This window comes from Aulonocara sp. 'chitande type north' Nkhata Bay, unplaced genomic scaffold (genome assembly GCF_057382095.1).
Source record: "Aulonocara sp. 'chitande type north' Nkhata Bay isolate Kocher_YH1m ecotype deep benthic unplaced genomic scaffold, A_spYH_male_GT1.1 unmapped_scaffold_7, whole genome shotgun sequence".
In the NCBI taxonomy this organism is placed as follows: domain Eukaryota; kingdom Metazoa; phylum Chordata; class Actinopteri; order Cichliformes; family Cichlidae; genus Aulonocara; species Aulonocara sp. 'chitande type north' Nkhata Bay.
The window spans coordinates 47,115-63,203 of NW_028234339.1; the positions used below are offsets into that span (position 1 = coordinate 47,115).

At 43.8% G+C, this 16,089-nt stretch overlaps 1 protein-coding gene across 6 annotated transcripts in view; it reads right to left on the reverse strand.

Moving 5' to 3' along the window:
• The window catches only part of LOC147300731 (centrosomal protein of 162 kDa-like), a 45,743-nt gene that overhangs the window by 18,165 nt on the left and 11,489 nt on the right, over positions 1-16,089 (reverse strand). For 3 of the 6 annotated variants that reach the window (XM_086284846.1, XM_086284847.1, XM_086284849.1), the window contains 7 exons: positions 6,850-7,056; positions 6,375-6,456; positions 3,830-4,079; positions 3,538-3,754; positions 3,177-3,325; positions 870-1,004; positions 634-765 (listed from right to left, as the gene is read on the reverse strand). In XM_086284846.1, coding sequence (XP_086140972.1) covers positions 634-765; positions 870-1,004; positions 3,177-3,325; positions 3,538-3,754; positions 3,830-4,079; positions 6,375-6,456; positions 6,850-7,056 — 1,172 coding nt within the window. Of the gene's footprint in view, positions 1-633; positions 766-869; positions 1,005-3,176; positions 3,326-3,537; positions 3,755-3,829; positions 4,080-6,374; positions 6,457-6,849; positions 7,057-12,465; positions 12,609-13,873; positions 13,949-16,089 lie in introns of those variants that run through there. The other 3 variants (XM_086284851.1, XM_086284850.1, XM_086284848.1) reach the window with 3 other exon arrangements.

A 16,089-nucleotide genomic window follows, 5' to 3' on the forward strand; every position in this document is an offset into this window, starting at 1 on the left:
CGAAAACGTCGGAGCGCTCTTGAAAATATGCGGTGTCTTGATAAACTGAGCAGATATTTGAGGTTTACACAGCTACATTCTCCATGAAAATATGTTAAACGTTTATTTTGTGACCAGAAAGAATAATAAGAGTAATATTAAAACTAACTAGCTGCTGCCATTGTTGGAAACTGAGCTGGGCTGCGCTATGAATTCTGGGACACAGCTTCTTCTTCGGGGTTTAACGGCAGCTGGCATCCTTGTACATGCAGTGCTGCCATCTTCTGTTTCAGTGCGTTATTACACACTTAAATCCTGCTACTTATTCCTGCGTCTTTTGGGATCTTACAAAGCTTCAAACGACGCGTCGACTATTAAATCAGTCGTCGACGATTTTGATAGTCGACTAATCGTGGCAGCCCTAGTATGTAGTGTCATAAATTTGCATCCATTCAGTTGATGATGTAGCAAATGTATAAAATTACTTACACTGCTGGGATTACAGCTGACAGAACACAAATTAGAAAACAGTCTATTTGTTTTAGAAACAAGTCCTAATAAAAGTCCTTAAAAAGTCGAAATAACACTGAAATCATTGAGAGAAAAACGTTGTGACAAAAGTCACAATAAGATGTAGAGTTCAGGGTCACTAACCTGTTGGTAACCTTTTATGAGTGCCTCCTGCTCTTTTATTTCTTTATCAATCTGCTGGAACTTCTCATCTGCAGCAACATCTGCAGCCTCCACCCACCTCTTCTTCTGACTGGCTTCTTCTGCACTTCTCAGCTGTTGAGAGAAAAAAGTCTTACCCTGGCAGTACCCAAATAAGAATGGGCCATCCTACAGATTTCCCATATATATGGAATGAAAGTAGTGATGTGTTTGTGCACCTTGCTTTGCAGTAGGTAATTCTGCTGTCTGAGTGAGCTGAGCTCCTCTGCTCCTGCCTTCATCATCTGCAGCTCCCTCTCCTTCTGTGCCAGCTGCGTCCTCAGCTCCTCCAGCACGGAGCTGTCGTGGCCAGTCTGAAAGGCAACAAACCAAAGTCACGTCTCTCTTTCAGCAAGAATCAGTGTGCACAGGAGCTGCAGCATGTTTTTGCTTTTCTCCTATTGAACACACATTTTGGCAGTATGTTTGTGTTGTGACACTCTAAATGTAGTGTTAGGTAAAACAACACTGTCCTTGTAAAAGGTGAAAAACACTATGGATGAACGTGTGAAATCCTTTAAGCAGAGGCTGTGGCACTTTAGCTCTGCAGCTCAGTCACTCCCTGGATGGCTCTCAGTTTGCTAAAGTGATGTGCAAACAACAAAGGCTCTAACTTTACTCACATCTTTCCATTTTAAATATTTTATGTTTTAGCACCCAGAGCTGTACCAATGACCAGCTACTACGCATACTCAGGTTTTATCTAGGAGCTGTAAGCTTTAGGCTCTGCTTTGGTAACCAGCAGCAGATTTTAGGCACACAGACTTCATCCCACAAAGAGCTGGGCCTAACACTGTAAAACATGGCAAAAGGAGACCTCTGGAAGTTCAGCTCAATCTCAATGCCAGACACCAACACAGACATCGAACAGGCTGGAGAGAGGACACATCCCTTCCATCTCCAATACCCTAAATGTCAAAGGAGCTTGCAAAGAAAAGCATCTGGACTTCTTTAAGTTGCTTGAAGACGTTTCACCTCTCATCCAAGAAGCTTCTTCAGTTCTAAGGTCAAATGGTGGAGAGTCCCAGATATAAACCTAGTGGGAGTTTCCCCCCACAGAGGGACAAAAGGACCCCTGATGATCCTCTAATCGCCTGAGCCAAGGTGGGAAACTGGGCGTGGGTCCCAATCAGCCAGAGTTTCGGGTGTGTTCATTGTGAAACCTGGCCCCACCTTATCATGCGAATTCCTGAGGTCAGATGGCCCAGGATGTGAGTGGGCGTTAAGGCAGGGAAGGGAACTCAAAACTGGATTATAGATGGCAGAGAGTTGGTGTCGTAAACCCCGCCTCTGTTCAAAGATGGTCGCTCACAGTGGACATAGATGGCTTCTTTCACTCCTCTTTCAAACCATCTGTCCTCTCTGTCCAAAGTGTGAACATTGGCATCCTCGAAAGAGTGTCCTTTACTACTGTAACTTGGCTTCAGATAAGTAATAGAAAATAAATGGATTCATGTTCGCTGTATGATGTTGTTCAAGAAAAGCAGAGGTCATGGTTACTGCTGACACGCTTAGTATTAGAAGTTGAGATGGAAGTAAGCATGAGGGTGTTTGGTAATCCAATGCCACGTTCTAGATGCAGCCGGAAATTTAAATTTCCAAGTTCCAGTCAGAATATCATCTGGAATGTTCCCTCAAATCAATTAACTAATATCCCAGAAATGAAAACTGCACTGACACTGTTGTGTATTCAAGACTCACTAAATAAGCAGTGCGCAGCACACAGACCAGGCTCTATCCATCAATGTGCTGCAGGAGTGTTTCTCAGCACAAAACAACAAAAGTGTTACGGCAGAGGTTCCCAAAGTGGGGGACGCAGAGCCATTGCAAGGGGAGTATGAATGAAAAACGTGTGGACCCTGCTGGCATAACGGACAGGTTTTTGACGGGGCTCCCACACAAATGCAAAGCAGAGGATGAAGCATCTCCAAATATGTTTCCAAACCAACTTCCTTCCAAGTCAAAGAACAGATGATCATATCTTGCCTTTGGCTTCACCTGCACAAGTGCAAAGGTAGGTCTCCCTGCAGGATTAGTTTCCCCTGCGTCAGGAGCAGCGCTGGGCTGTTTAAATCACGGACACGGACGAATGTATTGACAGCAATGCTGAATATTATTACACAGGAAAAAACAACTACACAAAATAGACCATGACACCTTTCTAAATGGAGGGACAGTAACTGTGTGTAAGTGTGAACACAGGAACCACTGTGTTATGGTGTAATGTTAATGATGCATTAATGAATCTACTTTGCTAAGATACAAAACAAGCCCTGTTTTCCTCTTTTCCAGCTTCATCACTGGAATGTGAGTGATGAAGTAAGTGAAGTCACTGCAGAGTTCAAACAAGATTAACCAAACACAGCACAACAGCTGTCGTAATCTTCCTGAAGTTATACAGGTTATTACCAACCACACAGAGTAAAAAGAACAATGTGAAAAGATGCTGGTGGTCAGGAAAACCTGCACACACAGTATTTCCTTACACGGATCTGTGGAAGATGTTGCTCCAGCCTGGTTTCTCTGACTTCCTGTGCAGAATCCTGGTGTTTGGTAGCATCTATTTGCTGCTGGAGGACAGCCACTAAGGACTGAACAGATGCCACTAGTTCATTCCTCACTGTTACTCCTGGTTCTACCAGTGAAAACACACAGAAAGGGATTCAAAGAAGTGCTAACAAGTCAAGAGATTACAAGGTAAACTGACAGAATTGATGCTGGTTGATAAGAAATGAAGTTAAGCAGTTATCCAATGATCGATCAATGAGTTTCTAACAGTGTGGAAAGCACACGATTCTTTCCTACATTATTTAAGCCTCTGATGACTTGATGTGTGCAGTTAATAACCTGTGCAGTCCCAGCAGTCTTCATGGTTCGCTCTGTGTGGACACTGTGAGGAAATAGCAGACCGGGTTTTGGCTGGTGTAGCAGAACCTCTACTTATCCCCGATGACCTTGAAGTCACCGCCGTTCTCCCATCCAGGCGCTTGCCTCTTACAGGAGCTGGAGTGGCTTGTCTCATTGAAAAGGTACAGGAAGGAGAAGTAAGGGAGCCACGGGAGGCCTGAGAAAAACGTATAATGCAAAGTGTGAATGTAATCTCTTTTCTACAGTAGTGCCTTTTATATAGTTTGCTCACCGGGTGTTTCTTAGTTTTGCCAGTGTGAGATGATGTGAGAGAAGAGCTTTTGGTATGATCCTGCATCAGCTTGTCTACTTCTGCTCTGATGCTGCAAATCAGATCCTTGTTGGGGGGGTGAGCAGCACTGATTGGGTGGCTTGTCGACTCCTCGGCCCCATTTATTGCTGCAGCTGCAGGGTGCTGTGCCTCATCCGGGAATGCCCTTTCCAGTCCCCTGGAAGTCTTTTCTTGGTTGGGCTCCACAACACTGCAAAGTGACAACCACAGTAAAAAATAAACAAAATATTTTGTGTATTGTAACTTTACAGTTACTACTGTAACTATTTTTTCAGAAGAGTGGCAGTGATGTCACGATGGTGAGTTCTTCTAAATACAGACAGACGGTGGATAATACATTTTTTCTCTCATATTCATCTACATAAATGAGTACACATTAGTGCCGAGCAGAAGACTGTGGACGGACGGACGGGTGGACAGGCTTCAGCATGAGTCGTCACATCTGCCCGAGTTTCATTGATAGGTAACACATTTAGCTCACCTGTCACATTTGCCTTTGCTGTGTAAACTACATACTTTTATTTTCTTGGAGGGTGCAGATGGTTTCCTAATTATTACAATCCATTTCATAATCATTGACACTCTGAGTCCAGACCTTTTACCAACTGAAAACATTTGATTCATCATGAAAAATAAAGAAGAGTCAGGAATGATGAGCAGCTGGACAAGAATGGGACAACAATGCTCTCCAACATGTCCAGCAGCTGATTTCCTACTTCCAGATGTTTCAGGACTGTTGTAAGAAGAGGGGCTGGTACACATGGCCCAGTGTTTTTGAGATGTGCTGCTATCATTAAATACAACAGATTTTTTTTTTTTATTGTACATTTTATAAATATCGGATATATTTTCTTTGTTTTGCTAGGAACAAATAGGGGCTTCAACATATTTGCAAATCAATGCAAAGCGCTTTAATTAACATTCTGCACAGCCTCCCTGAATTTTAGAACTGATGATCACAGAAGTGATCCCTGTGTGTTGGCCCTGCGACAGACTGGCGACCTGTCCAGGGTGGACCCCGCCTCTCGCCCTATGACAGCTGGGATAGGCTCCAGCGCCCCCCGCGACCCTGAAAAGGATAAGTGGAAGCGAATGGATGGATGGATGATCACAGAAGTTGTCATGCTCTCCATAACGATCGATGCTTTCATTACTGTTTGTTTCACTGTTTTTGTTTGCGAGTTTATTCTTTGCTTCACTTCTTGTTTTATTGCTAGCAGAGTTCCTCCAGTTGATCATCCCAACCCACGGATGAACTGCTGTCCACGGCATACCAAGAACTCTTGTTTATAATAATAATAATAATAATAATAATAATAATAATAATGGATTACATTTATATAGCACTTTTCGAGACCCTCAAAGCACTTTACAATGCCACTATTCATTCACTCTCACATTCACACACTGGTGGAGGCAGCTACAGTTGTAGCCACAGCTGCCCTGGGGCAGACTGACAGAGGCGAGGCTGCCAGATCGCGCTACCAACACCAGTAGGCGGTAGGGTAAAGTGTCTTGCCCAAGGACACTGTTAGATTTGTATTGTTGATTGTCATTTATGCTTAGAAATATTTACTTATATATGCTTAGAGTTGTAATTAGTTGTAGATTGGTAGAGGTTTTGATCCTTGATAGTCTGCAAACTTTGTGTGTATTAGACAGCACTTTGGGAGCATGAGAGGTCATACCGTGTCTTATTATTTTATGGTAGGATTAACGTAGTTGCGTCTGTTCTAGTCTAAGTGCTCTTTGTTTAGATGAACTGCTGGACTTCCTTACCGGGGGGGTCTAGTCTACCCTCTTCCTGACCAAGGATGATTGCCTTCGTGCTTTCATGTTGTTATATGACCTTTGACACACACACACACACACACACACACACACACACACACACACACACACACACACACACACACACACACACACACACACACAGTATTCTTTGTTCACATGTATACCTATGTAAGATGTTATATGTTAATGACCCTATGCATATTCATGTAACCACAATAAAAGGAGTGCTGTGGGGAAACCTGGCTGAGAGTCTGACAGTGGTCAAGTGGTGGAACGACGCTTGGCTCCAGCCAGGTCTCCCTCATGCATGAGTAAACCAGAGAACTTTGGTGCCTTGAGTCTTGCTTTTGCTGCGTAGCAGATTGTCCTTAACGTTCCAGCGAATAGGTTTATGTTACAAACCTATCAGACACAACGACCGAGACTGTCCGAGCCGGGGCTCGAACCAGCAACCCTCCGATTACAAGACAAAATGCCAACTCTTGAGCCGCGATCGCTCCTTAACATAGTTAAGACAGATTGTGACGTCAGATTTAAGCTTGTCTGTTGGCTGACGTTTGAATATTTACAGTGAGTCCCTTCAAATGTTACTTGAACACTGTATTTGTGCCACAAACACTGAGATACTGATGAACTGGGAGGAAAACAAGCTGGCAGCTTGCTGAGAATCCATCGACTGTGTAGTCCTGACCTGACAGGCTGGAGGGTGAAGCCTCTAATTTGAGCTGCCTCTGGTCGGAGGAGCCTCATCAGCTCTTCTGCAGTGGGCAGCTCTAAATACACACAAAGACAAAAGAATTTCTTAGCATACTTTTATCATTAACGATCCTGCCCATCACAAATACTTTTGCACAAGTAGGATGCATCTTATTTATAGGGCTAACACACATGAAGTGACATGATGTGACACAGAAGTGGAGCCCAGGTGTGACAAATGTGAAATGAAGACCTTTCTCTCAAGTCTTTGAAATCTGTGGACAAAGAAAATAATCAAAAAATTTTGATGCTTTTTCCAAAACTGTCAAATGACATTGAGGGTTCATCCCTGATCTCATTTGTAGTGTCAGAAAGAGCCGTTAGGGTACGCTCACTGAGCAACCACAGACCTGGGGTTTATACACTGTATACTCAGACCGACAAAGACTTAAAGTAGAATAATTTCTGACCTGACTCACTGGTAGAAACAGGCTGCAGAGACTGTTGGGCACGTTGAGGAGGAGAGGAAGGAGACAGAGGTCTGTTGATGCTCCATCTCACTTCCAAAGATGAGGTATGATGACCATGATCATCTGAATCCTCCACAGCATGGACCTGCCTGTAGGCCTCCTGAAGAGCCTCCAACTCTGAGGCCCCACTTTGCACGTAAGACTGACCTGTAGAGGAAATGAATGAAGTTTATCCAGAAAGCAAAGTTAAAACTTGAATGATGTTTTAGGGAAGCTTCAGTCACGTTTAAAGACCTTCCTGAAAAAGCTCGTTTCACGTGTTTACATGCTTGTTTACATCCTGACCACATATGTATTGTTTACAATTTTGTCTTATAATCTGGTTTTCATTATGCATATTTACATATTATTTTACCTAATGAGGCTAAAGTTATTAAAATGTTTTCTGTAAAAGTCAATATATAATTCATTCATTGCATAGACTGAAAATGTCACATGTGAATCACAGTGTGTGAGATGTGGATTAGACACTTTATAACCTCAAATTGGGATTAAAGTAATCTCTGTCAAAGATCAGGGACTGTGGCTGATCTCCTTAGAAGTAGTAAAATCACACAGACACTAAAGAGAAAACTGCATCAGGAAAGAGAAGCCCAGAGAAAGGGCCACATCTTAAAGGAATACCAGAGCTGAAGACCATCTATCATCCTGACACTATATTTCTGATCATGGTGGAACTCACAGTACACTGGGAGGAGCGGATTGAGGAGGCCAATGAAAGGAAAGTACCAGGAACTAGTGCAGGAGTGCAGGGGAAGGGGCTGGAAGACTTTCTATGAGCCCATAGAAGTGGGATGTAGGGGCTTTGCAGGACGATCTCTCTGCAAAGTCCTAGGCCGGCTGGGCGTGGCTGGGGCAGCCAAGAAGAGGGCCGTCCAGGCTGTGAGCGAAGCAGCAGAGAAAGCCACAAGGTGGCTGTGGATTAAGAGGGCTGATCCGTGGGTAGCTACTGGTACACAAGTCGGGGCCTGATCACCCCCGGCTGGGTCGCCTGGGTGAGGGTGTGTGATGTTGTGAGACCCGAAACACCTGATGACCCCAGGATACATCACTGAAGATGCGTACCAGTGCATCCAGGAGATGTGTCTTGTATAAGAAAATAATTTATAGAGTGAGGAGGAACTGGAGCGAAAAAAGAAGCAGCAGCACTCCTGACACAATTTGTATGTTGTATGGTCGTTACCCTTCAAGCTCAGTTTGTCAGCCACGGAACTGGGAGCGTGATGGTCCTACAAGCACTACCACTCACACTGTTTAGGGGTCCATGCCCCGAGTGCCCCAAACACCTCGTGAACCACTATTGGCTTCACCCTCCACACAAGCTCCTCTCACAGCCCTTGGGTTGTGTCGAGCTTTTTGTGTTACGTCCTCCTGATGTTGCTTCTACCTGGTATAACATTTATCACTATGGCCGTCTTCTTCTTCTACGCCTGGTCATCACCAGTCTGTGAGAGCGTTCAACCATAGAACTGGGACTGAACTGCACTTGTGGTGTGGTAGACCCCAGCCTCTATCGAGCTTGTGCCTTTGGTGCCATTGGTAGGATTTTTCAATATCAGGTATTTCTATCTGCTGGTGGTGCATGTTGTGCAGAGGTTTGTCTTTCCATGATGTTTCCGTTCTCTGTGTTTCTGTTGCCTCAACAGAACCATGTACTCACTAGGCACACTATCAGCTGTGGCCATGTTCCTGGTGTACTCATGGATCTTAGCCGTTTCATTCTGAATAGTGGTTCTGACTTTCACTGGTTCTTAGCCTCCTTCCTTTCGCTATGTATCGTCTCAGGGTGCTGGACTTGGGCTGAAAGCCTCCATGCACAGAACATGGCCCCCTGCTAAGTCCAGTATCTAATTTAAAATCCTTCTCATCACATAAAACATCTTACGTACAGTATTTCCCCACAGAACAGTGTAATTTAAGTTCTACGCCTCCCAGAAACTACACAGAAAGGCATAAAGTCAAACATGACTTTCAAAAACACCAGCTGACCTTTGAAAGGCCCTGTAGGGGGAAAACTATTTTCCCCACGAAAAGCGACACCACTTCCGGTTTCCCCAGGTAATGGCGGACTTGAAAGTTCGCACTGACAATTTGATGATGTTAATTGCAACGTAGGAAGTGCTATGAACAGCTGATCAAGGTGTGTTTCTGGATTATGTTACTGTTGTTGCGAGCACGTTTTACTTGATTTTTGCAAAGGAAACCCTGACCTGGGACAAGTTGAATGCATGCTGTGTAAGTACAACTCCTGTGGTTTCATACGCAAAAAAATGATTGCACTAGCTTATTTGTGTCATTGCGGGGCAAGCCGTGTGTAAATTATTAAAGGACCCTTTATGCAGGCAGCTCAGATGCAAGTGAGTTTATTCATCAAATGTTGATACAAACAGAGATGGCGAGGGTGAGCATGAAACTAAGAAAAAACCTAAACAACCCTAGAGCAACCCTAGGTTTCTCTTCAGCACTGTAGCCAGGCTGACAAAAAGTCAGAGCTCTTTTGAGCCAACCATCCCTTTAACGTTAACTAGTAATGACTTCATGAACTTCTTCACAAATAAAATTTTTATCATTAGAGAAAAAATTACCAATAATCATCCCACAGATGTAATATTATCTACAGCTACTCTTAGTACCATTGATATTAAGTTAGACTCTTTTTCTCCAATTGATCTTTCTGAGTTAACTTCAATAATTACTTCCTCCAAACCATCAACGTGTCTTTTAGACCCCATTCCTACAAAACTGCTCAAAGAAGTCCTGCCATTAATTAATTCTTCGATCTTAAATATGATCAACCTATCTCTAATAATCGGCTATGTACCACAGGCCTTCAAGCTGGCTGTAGTTAAACCTTTACTCAAAAAGCCATCTCTAGACCCAGCAGTCTTAGCTAATTATAGGCCAATCTCCAACCTTCCTTTCATATCAAAAATCCTTGAAAGAGTAGTTGTCAAACAGCTAACAGATCATCTGCAGAGGAATGGTTTATTTGAAGAGTTTCAGTCAGGTTTCAGAGCTCAGCACAGCACAGAAACAGCTTTAGTGAAGGTTACAAATGATCTTCTTATGGCCTCTGACAGTGGACTCATCTCTGTGCTTGTCCTGCTAGACCTCAGTGCAGCGTTCGATACTGTTGATCATAATATCCTATTAGAGCGATTAGAACATGCTGTAGGTATTACAAGTACTGCGCTGCAGTGGTTTGTATCATATCTATCTAATAGACTCCAATTTGTGCATGTAAATGGAGAGTCCTCTTCACACACTGAGGTTAATTATGGAGTTCCACAGGGTTCAGTGCTAGGACCAATTCTGTTTACATTATACATGCTTCCCTTAGGCAGTATCATTAGAAGACATAGCATACATTTTCACTGCTATGCAGATGACACCCAGCTCTATCTGTCCATGAAGCCAGATAACACACACCAATTAGTTAAACTGCAGGAATGTCTTAAAGACATAAAGACCTGGATGGCCGCTAACTTTCTGCTTCTTAATTCAGATAAAACTGAGGTTATTGTACTCGGCCCTGAAAATCTTAGAAATATGGTATCTAATCAGATTCTTACTCTGGATGGCATTACCTTGGCCTCCAGTAACGCGGTGAGGAACCTTGGAGTCATTTTTGACCAGGACATGTCCTTCAACGCACATATTAAACAAATATGTAAGACTGCTTTCTTCCATTTGCGCAACATCTCTAAAATTAGAAATATCCTGTCTCAGAGTGACGCTGAAAAACTAGTTCATGCATTTATTACTTCCAGGCTGGACTACTGTAATTCATTATTATCAGGATGTCCAAAAAACTCACTGAAAAGCCTTCAGCTAATCCAAAATGCTGCAGCAAGAGTCCTGACAGGGACTAGAAAGAGAGAGCATATTTCTCCTGTTTTGGCTTCCCTTCATTGGCTTCCTGTTAAATCCAGAATTGAATTCAAAATCCTGCTCCTCACATACAAGGTCTTAAATAATCAGGCCCCATCTTATCTTAATGACCTTGTAGTACCATATCACCCTATTAGAGCGCTCCGCTCTCGCTCTGCAGGCCTACTTGTTGTTCCTAGAGTATTTAAAAGTAGAATGGGAGGGAGAGCCTTCAGTTTTCAGGCCCCTCTTCTGTGGAACCAGCTTCCAGTTTGGATTCGGGAGACAGACACTATCTCTACTTTTAAGATTAGGCTTAAAACTTTCCTTTTTTCTAAAGCATATAGTTAGGGCTGGACCAGGTGACCCTGAATCCTCCCTTTGTTATGCTGCAATAGATGTAGGCTGCCGGGGGATTCCCATGATGCATTGAGTTTTTCCTTTCCAGTCACCTTTCTCACTCACTATGTATTAATAGACCTCTCTGCATTGAATCATATCTGTTATTAACCTCTGTCTCTCTTCCACAGCATGTCTTTATCCTGTCTTCCTTCTCTCACCCCAACCGGTCGCAGCAGATGGCCGCCCCTCCCTGAGCCTGGTTCTGCCGGAGGTTTCTTCCTGTTAAAAGGGAGTTTTTCCTTCCCACTGTCGCCAAAGTGCTTGCTCATAGGGGGTCATATGATTGTTGGGTTTTTCTCTGTATCTATGAAGCGCCTTGAGGCGACTTTTGTTGTGATTTGGCGCTATATAAATAAAATTGAATTGAATTGAATTAAACTGGAAAAACTAACAAAAACAAACCAGAAACAGAGATGCAGGGAGACACGGAGAGACAACCTGAGACGACGGAGGGAGAGACGCAGACCAGAAAACACCAAATAACGCAGACAAACCAGCAACGCACACGAGAAAACACAGGGTTTAAATACACACAGGGCAATCAGGGAATGGGAAACAGGAGGGAGACACGGCTGGGAGTGATTGGACATAACGAGACAAGGGGAAGCGAAACTAGAAACACTAACGAGAGACGCAGACCTGCAAAATAAAACAGGAACTCACACATGCAAAGACACAGACTAAGGAACACGGACTTTACACAGAGGAAACACCGACAGAAATGACTAAACATTAAACTGAGGAAGAACAGAACCAAAATATATCACAACAATAGAAAACACAAAACGCTGGGTCAAAGACCCAGGATCATGACAATTCTACCAGGATTTTAAAATAGTTACACAAATGGGAGCGTGTACGCTCCCATGGGCTTAAAGGGTTAAAGTACTTGCTCATACGGGGTCATCTGATTGGTGGAATTTTCTCTGGATCATTGTAGAGTCTTTACCTTACAATATAAAGCACCTTGAGCCAATTGTTGTTGTGATTTGGCGCTGTATAAATGAAACTGAATTAGCCAGCTGGTTGCAGTGATGGTCACAGTAGGGATTGTGCATAATGCTGCACTCTTATCCTCTAGCAGACTTTCACAGGGTACGTGACACGGGTCTTGGTAAATAGCCATGTAGAGTCTAAATTTTCTTTGCCATGATCTTCTCTTTCAGGTCAGCTGCTCTGGCATTCAATGTCAGTAGTCTCTATCGTCTCCTGTGGCCAGCGTATTATTCTAGTGGGGGATCTGATAATTGGTGCATGCATTGATGGCTGTGATCTTATTCCTACCGTTCAAATGGCTTCTCAGCAGCTGTCTCGCCTTCTGGAAATATCTGGCTGTGGCTACCCTTTCTACATCTTCATCATGGTTCCTGTTGGCCTGTGGGTAACCCAAGTACTTGTAGCTGTCCTGTGCATCTCCTATTCTGCCTTTTTACAGCTCAACCCATTCAGCCTGGACCATCTTCACTTTCTTTGCAACCATTCAGCCACCCTTATCCAGTCACAAGAACGTCCAGATATCCTTGCGGCAGATCCTGGTGAGATGGATCAGTAAAGTAATGTCTCACTAACTCTTAGGATATAGCTCGATGTCATCCATGTACAGCAAAAGGCCGATGGTATTTGCTCTTAATGACGAGCTGACTTAGGCGAGTGAAGCCTATGCAGAACAGCAGTGGGGACAGTGCATTACTGTGTGATTGCCTTGTAGATGGTGTCCAGTGTCATTTTCCACAGTCCCACTGAATTTCTGATGAATATAATTAGGGCACTATTAGAGCACCTTGTACAGTGCCAAGCACTCCAATATACTCAATCCAGCTTCATCTGTTGGCCTGAGCTACAGCCACCCACATGATCTCACCTTCAGCTCTAGGTGTGTCTGGCTTGTGCTATTGTTCCCTTGTAGCTGAGATTCCCCCATAGATGAATCTTTGGAGAAACAGGCTATTTATTCTTTTTGCCTCTCTTCATCCTAGTGGCCAACGTTGTGACCCTTATTCTGGATCCGGTCTTTTATCAGTTCCCAGAGTCAGAACCAGACACGGAGAAGCTGCATTCAGCTTTTATGCTCCTTATATCTGAAACAAACTCCCAGAAAGCCTCAGATCAGCTGAAACACTCAGTTTATTTAAATCCAGGTTGAAGACTCACCTGTTCTCAGCTGCATTTGAATAAAACACCAAATCCATTATCTACTGGTTTTTTTTAATCAATTTTAAATCATGCTTTTTATTTGTTTTTGTTTTTTAATGTCTCTGTAAAGCACTTTGAAGCACCTTGTTGTTGAATTGTGCTATATAAATAAACTTGCCTTAGTTTGACAGTTTCTAGAACTCAGTTATTGAGATCTTGTCCCTCTTTTTCATCCAGCAGCTGTCTCTCAGAGTCCTTCTGTACCTCTGTTAACTAACATGTTTCTAGGCTTCTCTGATTTACACTGAATTACACCACACGGTTCTACCATAGTTGGCTCTTTACATCCACACAGCTTACTACTGTTCCCATTGTAGCCTCTTGATTTCCAGCTAACAGGGGCTCCTTGATCAGTGTGTCTTATTTGCATTGTACTCATTCATAGAGCCCACATACACTGCATATAAATGCTCTCACTGTGCGTGTCTAAGATATTAGGTTTCAAATAAAACCACTTTAAAATACACATATCGATATTCTTCTCTGGAGTTGGTGTTGCCTCTGTTCAGAGACTCCACTGTGTTGTTCTTTCTCTCCTCTTCGCCTGCCTCATCCAGAGAATCATGAAAAGACACTGAAACAAACATTAAGTTGGAGTGACATATATTCTTCAATAACTAAATCCAAAACAAACAAAAGAAGAGGAAGCCTTTAAGGTTTGATGAAGACCTCAATCATATGTTTTGGAGAAAGTGTTGTTGTGTTTCAGACAGAGCTGAGAAGTAACAAAGTACTTGTACTTTGTTACTCTACAAACTTTATTCATTCTTCTTGCCTCCTCCACTTCCGTACCATTGATTCATTAATGTTGAATTATCTGGCAGCTGCTCTATTCTGGACCTGAAAACAGGGTTTGATCTTTGGTTTCACTCTGTAATACTGGGCTTAGTTTTCTCTGAACGTTTGAACTTTGAGAGTTTAAACAGGAGAGAAAAGTGTGAAAATGTTCGTGCCTGTCTGAGAAAAGTGTAGAAAGTGTGTAGTGAGGGGTTTTACAGCCTTAAAACATCTATAATAACTGTAAAAAATAAAGCTGGCTACTTTGTGGATTTCACCTTTCACGGGTCATTTTTACAACGTAACTCCCGCGATAAACGAAGGACCGCTGTACTCTGAGAAATGGAAGTTAGCAAAGATGGCTCATGAAACATCTGCTGACATCTGTTAAAGTCAGCTGTGTGAATCCACAAAGATCAGCAGCTCTGCTGATCACAGCCTGTCCACAAAGAAAATCTCCTCAAGCTCACATTAGACCACAACTTAGACCACAAAAGTTTAGGGTTCTCCCACATGTTGAATCTAACTGTGGCGGGGGCGTGGTTTGCTGGCCTGTTGCAGAGGAGGGGTGACACAGTGAGCTCTCCGGGCGGCACGGAGGCGGGGAGGGAAAAGGTGTACGGGACTGTTAATGAGGGAGATGTGTCTTAAAAAAAAAAAAAAAGGTAAATGGCCTGCATTTGTATAGCGCTTTAATTAGTCGCTAAGGACCCCAAAGCGCTTCACACTACATTCAGTCATTCACCCATTCACACACTGGTGATGGCAGCTACATTGTAGCCACAGCTGCCCTGGGGCGCACTGACAGAGGCGAGGCTGCCAGACACAGGCGCCACCGGGCCCTCTGACCACCACCAGTAGGCAAACATGGGGTTAGTATCTTGCCCAAGGATATTTGGCATGCAGCCTGGAGGCAGTCTGGGATCGAACCACCGACCTTCTGGTTAGTGGCTGACCTGCTCTGCCACCTGAGCTACAGCCACCCTTATGCGTCTTATGTGTGTCTGCAGTGAGAAGGAGCAGAAGATGCTGGGAGAGAGTCGGAGTGGCTGCGTCCGAGGCGGGTGCCAAAAACCGCAGATTATTTCTCAATAAACGACAGTCTAAGCCAGGGGTCGGCAACCCTGGGCACGCGTGCCACTGTTGGCACGACCATAGCTGGACTGGCCATCGGGCATACCGGGCATTTGCTCAGTGGCCGGCCCGATGATTTTTTATTTTTTTTGTAATGGTATAAACAATGAAAGGTGGTGGATTGGCCAGATGCTGGCAGATGTGTAAAAATAACTCAGTTGTTTGGTGGTGGCTATGGCGGGGCTTCCACAGATTCAGTGACATTAGCAAGTGGTGGAGGCCAGCAGGTGGAGGAGGGAGATCGGAGGCAGGAGGAGCAGAGACCCGAGGCGGCCGCCGGTCCGAGTGTGAACTGAACTTCAGGTAAGAAGTTATGACCTGCAGTCTATCTGGTCAGATATGAACCAAGTTTAGGTGGAGTTTATTTTCGTTATGCTGACTTTTTACAGTCAGTTACAATAACTCGTACTGCGTACTAGCTAGCATGACGCAGTTTCTATACAGCTGGGTGGGTGCTATGATGTTACTGATAGTGAACTTTATTTAATTCATAAGGTTAGTTAGTAGCTGCCAACCGTCCCTTGAAAATATGGAATCGTCCCGCATTCAGAGAAAATATTACGCGTTTCATGTTGAGCTGAAAAGGAGCAGTTTGTCCCGGACTTCAGCTGAAAAAGACACAAAGCTGGAGTTATTCTGTCGTAACGCTGCACAGCTGCCTCTTCTCCTCTCATTCTCTCACCCTGCCTCTCCTGTTGCTACTTCAATCATGAAACTGATCAATGATCAGCTGATCGTCTCTCGTTTGTTTATCATCCACTTTGTGCCAGAAAGAGGAAACCAGCAGATGTCGCGCTAAACAAC